The 15,667-nt window shown below is 50.7% G+C and overlaps 1 protein-coding gene across 1 annotated transcript in view; it reads right to left on the bottom strand.

Moving 5' to 3' along the window:
* The window catches only part of PITRM1 (pitrilysin metallopeptidase 1), a 90,701-nt gene that overhangs the window by 11,502 nt on the left and 63,532 nt on the right, over positions 1-15,667 (bottom strand). The window contains exons 19-22 of the mRNA XM_040434329.1: positions 12,589-12,754; positions 12,339-12,439; positions 11,057-11,177; positions 9,302-9,367 (exon numbers count right to left, since the gene is read on the bottom strand). Of these exons, the coding sequence (XP_040290263.1) occupies positions 9,302-9,367; positions 11,057-11,177; positions 12,339-12,439; positions 12,589-12,754 (454 nt within the window). The remainder of the gene's footprint in view (positions 1-9,301; positions 9,368-11,056; positions 11,178-12,338; positions 12,440-12,588; positions 12,755-15,667) is intronic.

The following is a 15,667-nucleotide window of genomic DNA, read 5'->3' as shown; positions in this document are numbered from 1 at the left end:
TATACCGGTATCACGATATACTGCGGTATTAAAAAAACGGCGATATGGCGATATCGCCGTTTCGTAAATACCGCGGTATTTCGTGACGTCATAGAAGCGGTCATGGGCGCTGACCGCTTCTAAATCTGCGGCCGCCCGCCCCAGCATGAACCGATATGGGACATTTGCAGAGTACTTGTACTCGTGCAAATGCCCCCGATACCTGCTGGCCGCTTGCGGCGGCTCTCTCAGCAGTTCGGCCAGCGTGGGGGAGGGAAGGAATTCTGTGACTCGCATTTCCTGCACCCGACCTCTGAGAGGACGCTGTGATTCACGCAATTAACCCCTCAGGTGATCACAGCGTCCTCTCAGAGGTCGGGTGCCGGGAATGTGGGCAGTGCCCCCCCTCCTCCCTCCCTCCCCAGTATTAATCATTGGAAGCCACAGGGTCGTCGTCCCCATCATTGGTGGCAGTTTGCAGTTCCGATCGGAGTCCCAGCAGTGTAATGCTGGGGCTCCGATCGGTTACCATGGTAGCCAGGACGCTACTGGAGCCCTGGCTGCCATGGTATGTTAGTGAGCAGCATTATACTCACGTGCGTCGTGGCCGCCGGGCGCTCCTTCTTCTGTCTGTGCGGCGCATTGCTAATGCTATAAGCCTTAGCAATGCGCCGCACAGACAGAAGAAGGAGCGCCCGGCGGCCACGACGCACGTGAGTATAATGCTGCTCACTAACATACCATGGCAGCCAGAGCCTTAGTAGCGTCCTGGCTACCATGGTAACCGATCGGAGCCCCAGCATTACACTGCTGGGACTCCGATCGGAACTGCAAACTGCCACCAATGATGGCGACGACGACCCTGTTGCCTCCAATGATTAATACTGGGGAGGGAGGAGGGGGGGCCCACTGCCACCAATGATGGGGGGACGACCCTGTGGCCTCCAATGATTAATACTGGGGAAGGAGGGGGGGGCCGGGCCCACTGCCACCAATGATGGGGGGGACGACCCTGTGGCCTCCAAGGATTAATACTGGGGAGGGAGGGAGGAGGGGGGACCGACTGCCACCGATGATCGGGGGAAGACCCTGTGGCCTCCAATGATTAATACTGGGGAGGGGGGGGGGGCGCCACTGCCACCAATGATGGGAGGGGTACCCTGTGGCCACTGCCACCAATGATTAATACTGGTGGGGGGGCGCACTGCCCACTGCCACCAATGATGGGGGGGGGGGGGGGGGGGAGAGACCCGGTGGCGACTGCCAGCAATGATTAATACTGGGGGGAAGGGGCACTGCCACCAATGATGGGGAGGGGGACCCTGTGGCCACTGCCACCAATGATTAATACTAGGGGGGGGGGGGGGGGTTACCAGAGGGGGCTGATAAGAGGGAGAGGCTGGGAAGGCACATGAGGGGCTTATCAGAGGCTGGGGGGGCTGATCAGAGGCTGGGGGGGCTGATCAGAGGCTGGGGAACTGCCCGTCTGCCCCCATACAGTGTAATGTCTCCTTGTGGCTGCCCCCATACAGTGTAACATCTACTTGTGGCTGCCCCCATACAGTGTAACGTCTCCTTGTGGCTGCCCCCATACAGTATAACGTCTCCTTGTGGCTGCCCCCATACAGTGTAATGTCTCCTTGTGGCTGCCCCCATACAGTGTAATGTCTCCTTGTGGCTGCCCCCATACAGTGTAACGTCTCCTTGTGGCTGCCCCATACAGTATAACGTCTCCTTGTGGCTGCCCCATACAGTATAACGTCTCCTTGTGGCTGCCCCCATACAGTATAACGTCACCTTGTGGCTGCCCCCATACAGTATAATGTCTCCTTGTGGCCCCAAGTGTTTTTTTCTTCTAAATGGGCATTTATCGCGATATATATCGTTATCGCGATAAATTTCTTAATATCGTTATCGTGGGAATATTTTTGATATCGTCCAACCCTAGGCCCCACCCTTAAAAGAGAATGCTAATTCGGCTCGAGCAGTGGGGGCCTCTTGGGCGGTACATCACGGGGCTTCGGAACTTCAGACGGCTACTTGGTCGTCTTTGCATACTTTTTCCAAGTTTTATAGAGTGCACACCTTTGTGTCTGCGGACACGTCTCTGGGGCGTAGAGTTTTGCAGACGGCGGTTTTCTGATTGACGGGAGGGTTTCTTGTTATGCCCACCCTTGGGGACTGCTTTGTAACGTCCGGTGGTCAAGTCTGTGTCCCCCAATTATACGGATGAGAAAACTAGATTTTTGTACTTACCGTAAAATCTGTTTCTCTTCTGTTCATTGGGGGACACAGCTCCCACCCATTCTTTGTTAAGGGGCCTTTTCAGGCCTGTGTGGTTTTGGTTTTGTACATAGTGTGACTTTTTTTGTGTTGCTTCTCCTGCTGCTTTTGCACTAACTGATGTAGCTTAGTCCCTGTAGGAAGGGTATAGCTGAATGGGAGGAGCTTACACTTTGTGTGCTTAGTGTCCGCCTCCTAGCGGCAACAGTTATATCCATGGTCAAGTCTGTGTCCCCCAATGAACGAAGAGAAACAGATTTTAAGGCAAGTACAAAAATCTCGTTTTCTCCGCAGCAGGTCGCTGTTTACACAGCGCGATCTGCTGCCCAGAAAAATTGATTTTTGTACTTACTGTAAAATCCTTTTCTCATTGGATGCATTGGGGGACACAGCACCATGGGTATATGCCCAGCTGCCACTAGGAGGCTGACACTAGAAAGGAAAAGTGTTGGCTCCACCCAGATGGGCTATACCCTCTGCACAGACACTAAACTAACCAGTTGGTACTAAAGCAGTGGGAGCACCAAAATCGAGAGCGAAAAGTGAAGCCAACATGTCCTAAACCAGAAAGAGGACCATTATCGAAGAGTCCCGGGAAACCCGGAAAACCTGAACGAAGAAAATAACAACAACAAAGGTGGGATCTGTGTCCACCAATGCATCCAACGAGAAAAGGATTTTACGGTAAGTACAAAAATCCATTTTTCTCGTGAATGGCATTGGGGGACACAGCACCCCGGGACGTCCCAAAGCAGTCCCCGAGGAAGGGAAGAAACAGCCATGCGAAAAACCTAGAGCACAGCCGCTTGCAGAACCTTGCGACCCAAACTGGCATCAGCAGAGGCCAAGGAATGGATGTGGTAAAACCTGGAGAAGGTGTGAACTGAGACCCAGGAGGAGGCCTTGCAGACTTGGGAGGCCGAGGCTAGATGCCTGACCGCCCAGGATGCCCCAACCATCCTAGTGGAGTGAGCGGTCAACCGGAAAGGGGGATCACGACCCTTCACCACATATGCTTCCTTGACAGCCGACCGAATCCAACGGGAGATGGTGGCTTTGGAGGCTTGTAAAACCTTACCTTAGCCCTCAGAACGACGGAAGGAATCTGTTAACTGGAGAGACAGCTGGAGCGCCCGAACCATATCCAGACGATGAAGAGACCGCTCTCTGGGATGAGAGGGGTTGGGACACAATGAAGGCAGCACAATCTCCTCATTAATGTGGAATGAGGAAACCACCTTGGGAAGAAAGGAGGGAACTGGGCGCAGGACAACCTTGTCCTGATGAAAAACCAAAAAGGGGGACCGGCAAGAGAACGCCACCAGCTCAGAAACTCTGCGAATGGAGGTAATCGCGACTAGAAAGGCAACCTTAAAAGAGACGTAAGAAAGTGAGATCTCCTTCAAGGGCTCGAAGGGAGAGGACTGAAGGGCATCTAAGACCAGATTAAAATCCCATAGTTCCACTGGAGAACGGAAGGGGGGGGGGGGGGACGCAATGAGCCACCCCCTGAATGCCTGAATGAAGGTTTTCACTTGGGAACGAGAAGCCAAGGGCCTTTGGAAAAGAACAGACAAGGCCGAGGCCTGACCTTTGAGGGAAGCCAGGCGGAGACCTTTCTCAAGGCCGGCCTGCAGAAAGGCAAGAATCCTAGGGACGGAAAAAAGGAGAGGGTGAACCTCACCAGATTCACACCAGGCAAAATAAGACTTCCAGGTATGATGGTAGATCCTGGCCGACTGGCGTTTACGTGCACGAAGCATAGTCTGGATGACTGACTCGGAGACACCGCGGAACCTTGCGAAAGGAGGTCGGGATGCAGCGGTAGCTGCCATGGGGTGTCAGCGAGCAGAAAGATGAGATCTGCGTACCACGACCTGCGGGGCTAGTCTGGGGCCACTAATATCACCGGGACCCGATCCATTTTGAGGCGTTTGAGTACCCGAGGAAGAAGCGAAAGGGGAGGGAAGAGATACAGGAGACTGAACTGGGAACACGGGAGCACTAAGGCATCTACCGCAAGAGCCTGAGGATCCAGAGACCTGGCGACGTAAAGCAGAAGTTTGTGAGGCGAAGAGATCCATGTCTGGGATTTCACAATGCTGACAGAGCTGTTGAAACACCTCTGGATGGAGAGACCACTCGCCCGGGTCGAGACGTTTGCGACTGAGGAGGTCGGGTGCCCAATTGTCGACTGCGGACAGCGGAGAGAGTGGGAATGTGTCCCTCTGCCCACCACAGGATGCGAGAGGCTTCCTTCAGGACCGCCACGCTTCTGGTGCCCTCCTGGTGGTTCAAATAAGCCACCACAGTGGAGTTGTCCGTCTGAATCCAGACAGGAAGACCGTGGAGGAGGGGAGTCCAACAGGAAAGAGCTAGGAAAATGGCCCTGAGCTCCAGGATATTGATCTGCAGGGAGCTCTCTCGTACCGACCACTGACCCTGTGAGAGACCCGAAGACTGCCACCCAACCTGCTAGACTGGCATCGGTGGAGATCACCTGTCAACAGGGGGAGAGGGGGGGGGGGGAGGAAGGATCTGGCGAGGGAGACTGTTCGGGGTTTAGCCACCAACGCAAGTCCCGGCGAACCTGAGGGGAAAGGCGGATCGGGAGATCAAGGCCTAACGGACACTTGTTCCACCGGGCAAGAATTGAGAGCTGAAGGGACCGAGTGTGGAATTGGGCATAAGGAATTGCCTCGAAGGAGGCAACCATCTGGCCCAGAACGCGCGTGCACCCCTGATGGACAGAGGAGACGGCTCACGAAGGCGAGCCAACCCTGACTGGAGAGCCACTACCTTGTCCTGGGGAAAGGAACACTCGTCCGAGGCGAATGTCTAAGACAATGCCCAGGAAATACATCCTCTGGCTGGGAACAAGGGAGGACTTGGAGTGGTTCACCAGCCACTCGAACTGGGATAGCAAGGACTGGGTGATGTGGAGGATGGACAGGTTATCTACCCGGGATGGAGCCTTGACCAGAATATCGTCCAGGTAGGGTATTACTGCAACTCCCCTGGCACGGAGAAGTGCGACGAGGGGAGCCAACACCTTTGTAAACACACGCCAGGTTGAAGGGCAATGCCACGAATTCAAAATGCAGAGAACCTACCGCGAAGCGAAGGTACCTCTGATGAGACAGAGCTATGGGGACATGCAGATAAGCATCCCGGATGTCGATGGATGACAGAAACCTTGAGGGAAGCAATCACCGATCTGAGGGATTCCATGCGAAAGTGACGGACACAGACGAAATGATTGAGCGCCTTCAGATCCAAAATGGGGCGAAGTGAACCGTCCTTCTTGGGAAAAGTGAAGAAGTTCGAGCAAAACCCCTGAAAACGTTCAGAGGTCGGAACAGGAACGATCACTCCATGCGCGTGAATGGAATGCATGGCCTGAAAAAAAGCGGCCGCCCAGGAGGGGGACCTGAGCGGTGACGATTGGAAGAACCGACCTGTGGGAAGGGCGGAAAATTCTATTTTGAATCCGGAGGAAACTACCTCCAGAACCCAGGAAACGTCCACGCTTGCGCTCCAGTCATCCTGAAAGGCGAGCAAACAACCCCCTACTCGAGGGGGCGACCCGAGCGGGGGAAAACCGTCATGCAGATGATGGCTTTGCAGACTGGGGATTGGAAGGCTTAGGGAGGGCGTGCTAGGAGGGCTTGGCCTTGAAGGAAGGGGGGCGAACTGTCGTTTTGTCCTGATGGGAGGAGGAATCCAGAAAGGAGTGAAAACACTGTGATCGCGATGGAGACATAGGACGACGGCGGCGGCGGGGATGGTTCTGGGGCAGGAGGGAACTTTTCCCACCCGTGGCCTCAGAAATAAGCTTCTTCAAACACTTCCCAAAAAGCCTACCACCCAGGAAGGGGAGATATATAAGCGCCTTTTTGGAGGTGGCATCTGCCGCCCAGGCATGAAGCCGGACCGTGCGGCGGATGGCCACAGAGTTGGCGAACCGATTCCAGGGAAGCATCACAAAGATACTAGGATGCCTGAAGAAGATGAGAGGCAAGGAGATGGAGCTCCCCTGAGAAGAATCTGGGGGCAAGGACCGGACAAGCTGTTTGGCCCAGACTACACAGGCCTTTGCCACCCATGACGCAGCAAAGGCGGGACGGATAGCGGAACCTGCTGCCACAAATGCAGACTTGGACAAGAAGTCTATCTTCTTGTCCGACGGATGAGACAAGGAAGCCACGTCGGCCAAAGGAAGGGTAGTGGCCATAGCAAGACGGGCCACCTGTGGATCTACCCGAGGAGGGACAGACCACATAGTAATGGACTCATCTGAAAAAGGAAAGAGGACGTCCGAACTCTCTGCAGGCTGAAGATGCCTATCCGGGTGACGCCACTCCTTGTCCAGGAGTGCGTAGAGATCCGCATGGTTAGGGAAAACCAAAGCGGGGCGCCTGGAACGGCTGAATGATACAGATTCCTGAGCTGAAGAGGAGGGGGTCTTCCTGCATGTGGAGAGCATCCCTAACGGCCCTGATGAGATCCTGCATGGCCGCAGACAGGGCTGTGCTCTGCTCCGATCCAGAATCCGAGTCAGAGGTGTCCTCTGAGGCAGCAGAAGGTGCGGCAGGGGAGGATTCGTCGCCAGCCTCAGACCTGTCCTGGGAGTGACCCAAGGAAGAGCGGGACATAGTTGTGACAACCTGAGGTCATTTGCGGGACCTGATGTCTGAACGTGAGCGTGCCCAGTCCGCGGAGGAGTCCCTAGGAGGAGCAGAGGTGGCCGCAATTTGGGCAGGTAAGCGGTCCAGCGACTCCACCATGGATTGGGAGAGTTGGGCAAGGTTCCCTATGGCTTGGGACAGGGAAGGGGCCCATTCAGGAGGGACCGACAGAAGTGGTGGTCAGGGCGTCATGAGAGGGCCTCGGGGCAAGGCACTGCGCACAAAGAGGGTCAGGCTGACCGCATGGCAACTTTTTATTGCAACGGGCGCACGTAAAATATGTGGCGAATGGGGCTGGGAATGGGAGTTTTCTCTGGAAGAGGACATGAGGGCTGAGTGGGAGCCTGAAAAAAAAGAAAAGCAGCCAGCCAGAGGCCTGCGCTTGACAGGGATAGGAGGGGAATACACCCCTCCCAGAAGCTGAGAGGAGCGGGGAGGGGCCAATAAAAAAGCCCAGGAAGCGATGGGAGGGGGAGAGGACGGGGCCTAGGCGAGGAAAAAGCCGGGGACTTGATTAATGAAGTGGCCGGAAGAGGTGCGCCTTTGGCGGGAGACCGGGGGCCCTCCGGAAAAGAAAAAACAGGTGTAGGGGGCTCCTGAGGAAGAGCGACGCTCAGGGAGGGGAAAAACAGGGCAAAAGGAGCATCTGGGGCCCGAGGACAGGGCAGAGAAGATGCGGCCAAGTAGAAAGGAAGGCCAGGGAAAGGCATAGGTGGCCAGGGAGGTGTTTCCCAAGAGAGGGAAGTAAAAAGGAGCCCCCCCGGAAGTGTGGAGAATTCTCTCCCCCCGGAAGAACAGGGGGGGAAAGGGGAACCTCCGCAGGCCCCCCAGAATAAAGTGAATCCCACCCCCTAGCCAAAAGAGGGGAACTAACCCGAGACCCCATGGGACAGGGCCGCAGGGGAGAATACTTACCGTCCGGCGTCTTCAGGCGCTGCATGGTTACCCCTTCGGCAAACTCGCACATACGTGGGATTGCCGGCATGCCACTGCGGATGCAGTAATGGGGGACTGGGTGACCTGCGAGTACGCGCCGCAGGGGGTGCAACTAAAGTGGGTATCCATGATGAAGCCCCATCCTGCAGCAGGCCGAAACCCGCAGAAGAAAAGAAAAAATAATAAAATGAAAAGTAAAAAGCAGCAAAACCTGCAAAAAAAAAAAAACAGAGCAGGTCATGTCTGTCTCCTATGGACACTATACTAAAACTGGCCAGTTTAGTGTCTGTGCAGAGGGTATAGTCCATCTGGGTGGAGCCAACACTTTTCCTTTCTAGTGTCAGCCTCCTAGTGGCAGCTGGGCATATACCCATGGTGCTGTGTCACCCAATGCCATTCACAAGAAACGATGATTGTGGTGTCCCTATGAAAAATCATGTAGTTCATGGGATGATCTGCAGCACCTTTACCCGGGTCAATGTCCGTTACCAATATTCGGCCCAAAAATTGGGCCGCGTAAACCCGACATTATTAAAAAAGGGTTTATCTGGAATTAAATACTGATGACCTATCCATAGTATTGGTCACTAATAGGGATAAGCGAATCGACATTGGATGAAACATCCGGAGTCGATTCACATAAAACTTCGTTCTAATACTGTACAGAGCAGAAGCTCCGTACAGTATTAGAATGTATTGGCTCCGATGAGCCGAAGTTATTACTTTGCGAAGTCTCGCGAGACTTCGCATAATAATTTCATAAATCAATTTCTACTGTAAAAAAACAATTTCCTGAACTCGGGTTCGGTTCCAAGTGGTACCCTGGAACCGAAGTAATAACCTCGGCTCATAGGAGCCAATACATTCTAATACTGTACGGAGCTCCTGCTCTGTACAGTATTAGAACAAGGTTTTATGCGAATCGACTTTGGATGTTTCATCTGAAGTCGATTCGCTCATCCCTAGTCACTAATATGAGGTGGGGGCCTGACAGCCAGCACACCTGCCGATCAGTTGTTTGAGGGAGCCGTAGCACTCCTCTCAGCACTGTTGGTTACTTGAATGGACTGCATCAAGAACATAACGTCACAGGTCTACAAAGAGGTCCTAGCTCTCACCTAATTGGCAGAGGTGCTGGCTGTCGGATCCCCACCAATCAGATATTGATGACCTATCCAGAGATTACCTAAATCCTGGAAAACCCATTTAATACTGTCAAACTGTGCAAAAGGTGGGACAACCGCGCCCTCATGCAGCATGTGAAAAGTGATAGAAATGAGTTACACAGAGCGTGGCTCTGATGCCCAGCTCGTACAGGGTCCGGGTAACATGCACTGCCCCAATAAAAGTAAAATCTAATCAGACGCCTACAATCCAAACTGTATAGGATGTATTATGTTAGATAAGGCACTTACATGAATTAGCTTTCTGAAGTCTTTGTGTGAACCTTCTTTTCCAACCGAGGCAGGATTCAAAGATTTCTATGAATGAGAACAATTAAATGTAAATAAAATGCATAGTTCATTAAATATAAGCTGTAAAAACTAATAAAAATGTAAATATCACTAAGGCTATTTTCACACTGGCGTTTGGTGCGGATCCGTCTTGTATCTGCACAGACGGATCCGCACCAATAATGCAAACGCTTGTATCCGTTCATAACGGATCCGTTTGCATTATTCATGCCAAAAAAAGTCTAAGTCAAAACGGATCAGTTTTCAATTGCACCATATTGTGTCAGTGAAAACGGATCCGTCCCCATTGACTTACATTGTAAGTCAGGACGGATCCGTTTGGCTCCACATAGTCAGACGGTCACCAAAACGCTGCAAGCTGCGTTTTAGTGACCGTCTAAAAAAACGCAGCCAAATTGATGCATTCTGAACGGATCCTTATCCATTCAGAATGCATTGGGGCTGAACTGATCCGTTTTGGAGCCCTGAAACGGATCTCACAAGCGGACCCAGAAACGCCAGTGTGAAAGTAGCCTAATACTGTCAACTGTCACAATCCTATACTGGGTTCTAATAGCCAAACTATTTTATACCTGTCCTGATTCAGGCAGTGACTGCTCCATTCTTTACTCTAGGCTACAGGGTAGACTTTTCAGTATTGTCACTTCAGCATGATAAATGGTTAATATGTTCCTGTATCAATGGGCAAACCTGCGACTAAAAATGGAAGGTCCTGAATTTGACTGCAGTATGTGGATTCAGCAAACCGCATTTGCATGTGGCAGATTGCAATGAGACTAAGGGCCCATTCACACGGCCGTATGAACGGGTCCGCACCCGTTACGCAATTTTGCACAGGGCGAGTTCCATTTCGTGGCCCCGCAAAAAATATAGAACAAGTCCTATTCTTGTCTGCAATCGTAGACAAGAATAGGCATTTTCTATGAGAGTGGCAGCCATGTGCAGTCCGCAAATTGCGGAACACACATGGGCCGTTATCCGTGTTTTGTGGATCCGCAATTTGCGGAATGCAAAACACATATTGCCGTCTGAATGAGCCCTAAGGGATGTATTACACTGCCCGATGCGGCTGACAATTGTCGGAATCGAAGCATTCCTCCCGGCAATCGCCTGCTCGCTAGCGGAGGACACCACTGCTATTACATGCAGCGATCTCCTCCTCAGGTTTGCCGGCGGCAGATTATTTTATTATTATTTTTCTTAGACACCATGATCTGCCGCCTGCAAACGATTATTTTTTAACATGTCAAAAGATTTGGATTGCTCGTTCATCAGGCAATCGGTGGCAGTATTAGACTAACGTGTAATACAAACTTAAAGTTGTCCATTATACTCAATAACTGTCTGCCGGACATAGCGCGCTTATAGTCCTTTTACACAGGCAGATTTCAGCCAGGACAGAGAGCAATCTAACAAGTTAACTGGCACTTGTTTAAATGGCTCTTTACACAAGCCAATGCCAATTGTAAGGGGGAGGAACAATCTTTAATACGATCACTCGCCCCCCATTCTATTTGCATATTGTTGGCAGCACATGCCCTTTTGAAAACTGGGTGATGTGTTGCCAACAACTATGATTTTGTGTCCAGATGCTATCAGCTATGTGTAGGTCGTGGCTCGCCTGTAATGGCAGATGGGACATTTTCAATCTCAACATTCACAATAGTTTGCGGTATTATCGATATTTCACTGTACCTGAACCACATGAGGTCGAACTGGTTTGCGCTCTTTTTTATTCCGATGGATTCCAGCCAAAAAGTGTTCAACTTCCTTTGCTGCTGCAGAAATCTGCTGAGGTGTGGCATTCACTGAGCACCTATTGGCATAGGAGAAAGAAGTTGGGCACATTCAGACTGAAATTCTTAAAAGCGGTTTTCACATGTTCAGCTGTAGGAGTTTCAAGGGGTTGTGAAAGAATGAAGAAAAAATCCTCTCGTTCATCCGGACCGGTAAAGGAAGGATTATTAACCCGCTCCTTCTGCAGGCCTGCGAAGCTCCGCTGGGCCCACTCGATTTCAACATCTGGTGTGCAGCAATGTCAAATCGGATGTGGACATTGAGGGAGCCCAGCGGAGGATTGCAGACCTGCAGGATAAGGAGCGGGGAGTCATATTCATCGCCATATTCTGACACCCAGAACTTTTTAGATTTCCATTTACAGAGCTCTTTGAGAGCTTGTTTTTCTTGCAAGGTGAGCTGTGGTTTTCACTGGTAGCATTCAGGGGTACATTGCACTTTTTGAGCACTTTTCATTAATTGTTTGCCATTCTTTTGGTCACTTTGGCCCCTGCAATTTGGACATTTTGATTACATTTTTAGACGCACCAATACCAATTATGCTTATTTTTCCATACAAAAGTGGTAAAAGGGGCTGATTTAAAAATGTAATATTTTTCTGTATTTTCTAAAATACTTTTAAAAACATTTTACGCTAGTTTTTAGTCCCCTAGGGGACTTGAACCTGCGATCATTCAATTGCTTTTAACATAAACTGCAATAGGATACCTTTGCAGTCTATGGGAATTCTCTGCGCTGCCAATTAAGCACTACCTGAGGCAGGCCTGGGAGCCTTCAAAAGACCTCAGGATGCTATAGCAAATGATTGGATCCCCACCTTTTTGCCGCAATGTAAGTGGGCGGTGGGAGCCCCTCCCTGTGTCTAACTCAGATGCTGCGGTCACTAATGGTTGTGGAATGTGAGGGGTAAAATGACCAGGATCAGAGTTATCTCCAATCCCAGTTACTTTCAAGCTAAAGGGTCCGCATCTGTGATGCGGGGTGCACACGGTTGGTGCCCACATATTGCAGACCCGCTGTTTGGGGGCAGCAATACAGGCATGGCCAGGCAACGGCCATGTGCATGAGGCCTACCTTATATTACTGGAGCTGTATCCATAATTCTGCAGGCTTTAGACCTAAAACCTCAAAGCATACCAGTGACCGGCATTCAGGAAAATGGCAACTTATAGGACTTTACCTGATGCTGTCACTCAGTAGTAAGTATTTCCGAATACGTGACATTGTCCGTAACACTGGGCCCAGATCAGACATTTCAGCGATCCTTTTCATCATTCGGACCTATTGTAAAAGGTATTTGAATGGTAATGCATCAATAAAGTCAAACATCAAGAAAGACGTTCACCGCTACATACATCATGTATTTCCCCCGACGCAGCATTATAACCAAAAATGAAGTACAGAAACAATTCCGTATTTAGTTAAATTACCTGATCCATTCCATGGAAGAGTTCTTGAAGTTCCCCGGCAGGCGTCAAAGTCCGACTTGCTCGTACAGCAGCATAAGTATGGCCAGAGTCTGGAATGCCGTTAGACATCTCCTGGGCGCTCATCCTTACCAAAACTCGAAGCCGCTCCTCGTCGTCTAAACGGGGACTAAAGGGAAATGAAACTTTCCATCAAAAACAGCTCCCGGGTTACGAGGTCCATGGACAAAATAATCAAGATTTTCTTTTAAATGGAGAAAGCACAGCGCGAAGAGCTATGCGTTTATGGCAGAATAACGTACAGACACTTCTATATCTATGACAAACCATATATTAATAGACAACACAGTCCTCGTAGCTGCAGTCTCTGCAATCTAATCTCAGGGATTAAAGGGGCACTCCTGCAAAATGTAACAGGCTTGCAGCAGGATCCCAGTGTTGTAAAAATATAAGTCAGTTTACGGTATACTCATAATCACCTCCCCGATTCCCTGCCGCTGACCTCCCGCCTTTGCTAGGGTCCCCGCTGTGCTCCACTTTCTGCTCCTGTCCCGACATGGCAGGGAATGGCTGGGAAGGTCGCTCGGTCAGTCAGTCTGTGGTGGGTTATCGCTGCAGCCAGTGAGCAGAAGGCGTAGCGCAACTTTAGCCCCAGCACCGTAGGAATGACAGCAGCAAAAGACTGGGGGAAGGGGGCGACTATAAGCTTGTTTATTATAAGGAGATTTTTGTATAACTTACCAGTAAAATCTCTTTCTCACTCTTCATTGGGGGACACAGGAACCGTGGATATAGCTATGTCCTCTAGGAGGCGTTGACACTAGTAAAAGCTGTTAGCTTCTCCCCTGGCAGCTATACCCCCTCCAGCCTGGAGAGAGAGCTTCAGTTTGTGAGAAGCAGTAGGAGAAGCAAGTAAACCAAAGAGAAAAAACACGTGGAAAACCAACCAAGTCAAAGGACCCAACGGTCCAAACCAGCAATAGCTACAACTGTGGCCGGACAACAAAACTGGGGGGGTGCTGTGTCCCCCAATGAAGAGCGAGAAAGAGATTTTACTGGTAAGTTATACAAAAATCTCCTTTTCTCGCCCATATTCAATGGGGGACACAGGAACCGTGGGACGTTCAAGAGCAGTCCACGGGGAGGGAAAAACCACAGACCCATGGAAGCAAGCGTCCCTGCTGGTAGCTAAGAAAACTGCCGCCTGCAAGACCTTGCGGGCTAAGCAGCGGCCGCTGATGCATAAGAAAGCACCTGGAAAAATTTTGTGAATGTGTGTAAGGAGGACCGGTAGCCGCGTTACACAACTGCGCAGTCGAGGCACGATGCCTCAGAGCCTAAGAAGCGTCCACAACTCAGTGGAGCGAGCCGTGACAGAACCCAAGAAGCGTCCACCGCTCAGTGGAGCGAGCCGTAAGACCTAAGGGTAGAACCCTGCTCCGGGCGCGGTATGCGTCAGCACTTGCAGACCGAATCCAACGTGCAATCGCCCTTTGGAGGCCGCCAACCCCTAGCGAGGACCCTCCGGAGAGAAATGGGGGTCCGTATGCCGAGAAGGACTGGAGGCTGCTAACAAGGAGTAGAACTCTGACAACGTCCAATAATGTAACTCCCTTCCGTAGGGTGCGAAGGAAAGGGACAGGGAAGGAAGGACAATTACTTCATTGATATGGAAGTCAGAGACCACCTTCGGGAAAAGAAGGAATGGCCGGAGAACTGCCGTATCCCTGTGAAGAACCAGGAAGGGGATCTTGCAAGAGAGCACCCCCAACTAAGACACCCGCCTGATGGATGTGATATAGAGAAGAGGAGAGAAGAGAGAGACAGGAGGCCGCGCCTCGTGTGTGTGGCTGTATATTCGGTCTAAATGCACTGTATACAAGAAGCGCTTACCGTATGTTGTTGTGTGAAGCCACAACAACTGTAGAGAGCTTGTGCTGGTTTTCTCCCGTCCAGCATGCGGGGTCCTGTACTGCTGCCAAGGGATCCTTTTTCTCTGCCCCAATAAGTGGCAGGAGAAATAAGAATGAAGATAAAAGATAGTGGTTTTTGAACCCTATTTTCGGCGCTGAAAACAGGAGGCAGATTCTCATAAAATATTTTTTAAAAATTTAATAGCTTGTTTATTCTTTTGTCAACGCGTTTCAAGGGCGCACAGCCCTCTTCGTCAGGACAATAAAAGCATATGTTGTATCATGTTAAAAACATCGTCTTTTAAAAGGGGTATTTTTGGCGCGCAGGCCAGTGGTTCGTTGGGCAGGGAGCTGATGTGTATGACGTCATTAGTGGCGTCATTGGGGGGGACGTCCTTCACTATCTGGCTGATGCTGAAGGTACGGTGATCGCTCTTATGTATATGTATATAGCGTGCCTGGTTGCAGTTTTTTTGGGGGTTTTTGTGTCTTTTTACTATTACTCTGTAAGTATTATTGTTTTTTATATATTATTGTTTGCTGGCCGCTCATTTTTATATTGCAGTGGCGTACCGCAAATTTCGGTACCCTGATCTAATGGTTCTTGTATGTTTTGGGCTGCTGCCGGCACTGTAAAGTAAGGGGGATAAGGTGCCTGTAGATGTCAGGCTTTGGTAGCGCTTATAGTTTGCTGTGGTGACAGCGTGAGAGAAGGGGAGAGTGGGGGGTAGTGTTCCGTCTTGGATGGCTTTTCAAAGTGCTGCAGGGTGGCGGACTATGTTGGCGCTATGATTTTGGATGTGTGTTGGGAGCGGACTGTGGTCTGCTGTTAGGTGTTCCCATGGATACGGAGATGTTTCATTGAGAGGCAGCCAGAGGGAAGCGCCTTGTAGAGGGCCACATTCTTGCGTATATGAGTGCGGCAGGGTCCCTGTATTTGGTCTCTTATGGTGGGAAGGTATGTCCTTTGGAGTTGTTATCTGGCATTTTGATCATGTGGAACGGAAGGAGTGCGGTGATTCCTCTTAGTTAGGGATTGTATTGTATTTTTATTGTATTTTTGGTATGGCTGTATATATATATAGGCCCAGGTGTCTGTTCTGTCATGTGTAGTGAAATTGCTGTCGGTACAATTGTTATGTTTGTGTGTACTGTTTGTACATGGATTA

The sequence above is a fragment of the Bufo bufo genome, chromosome 5, assembly GCF_905171765.1.
Source record: "Bufo bufo chromosome 5, aBufBuf1.1, whole genome shotgun sequence".
NCBI classification, from domain to species: Eukaryota; Metazoa; Chordata; class Amphibia; order Anura; family Bufonidae; genus Bufo; species Bufo bufo.
This window is presented reverse-complemented; position numbering and strand designations above follow the sequence as displayed.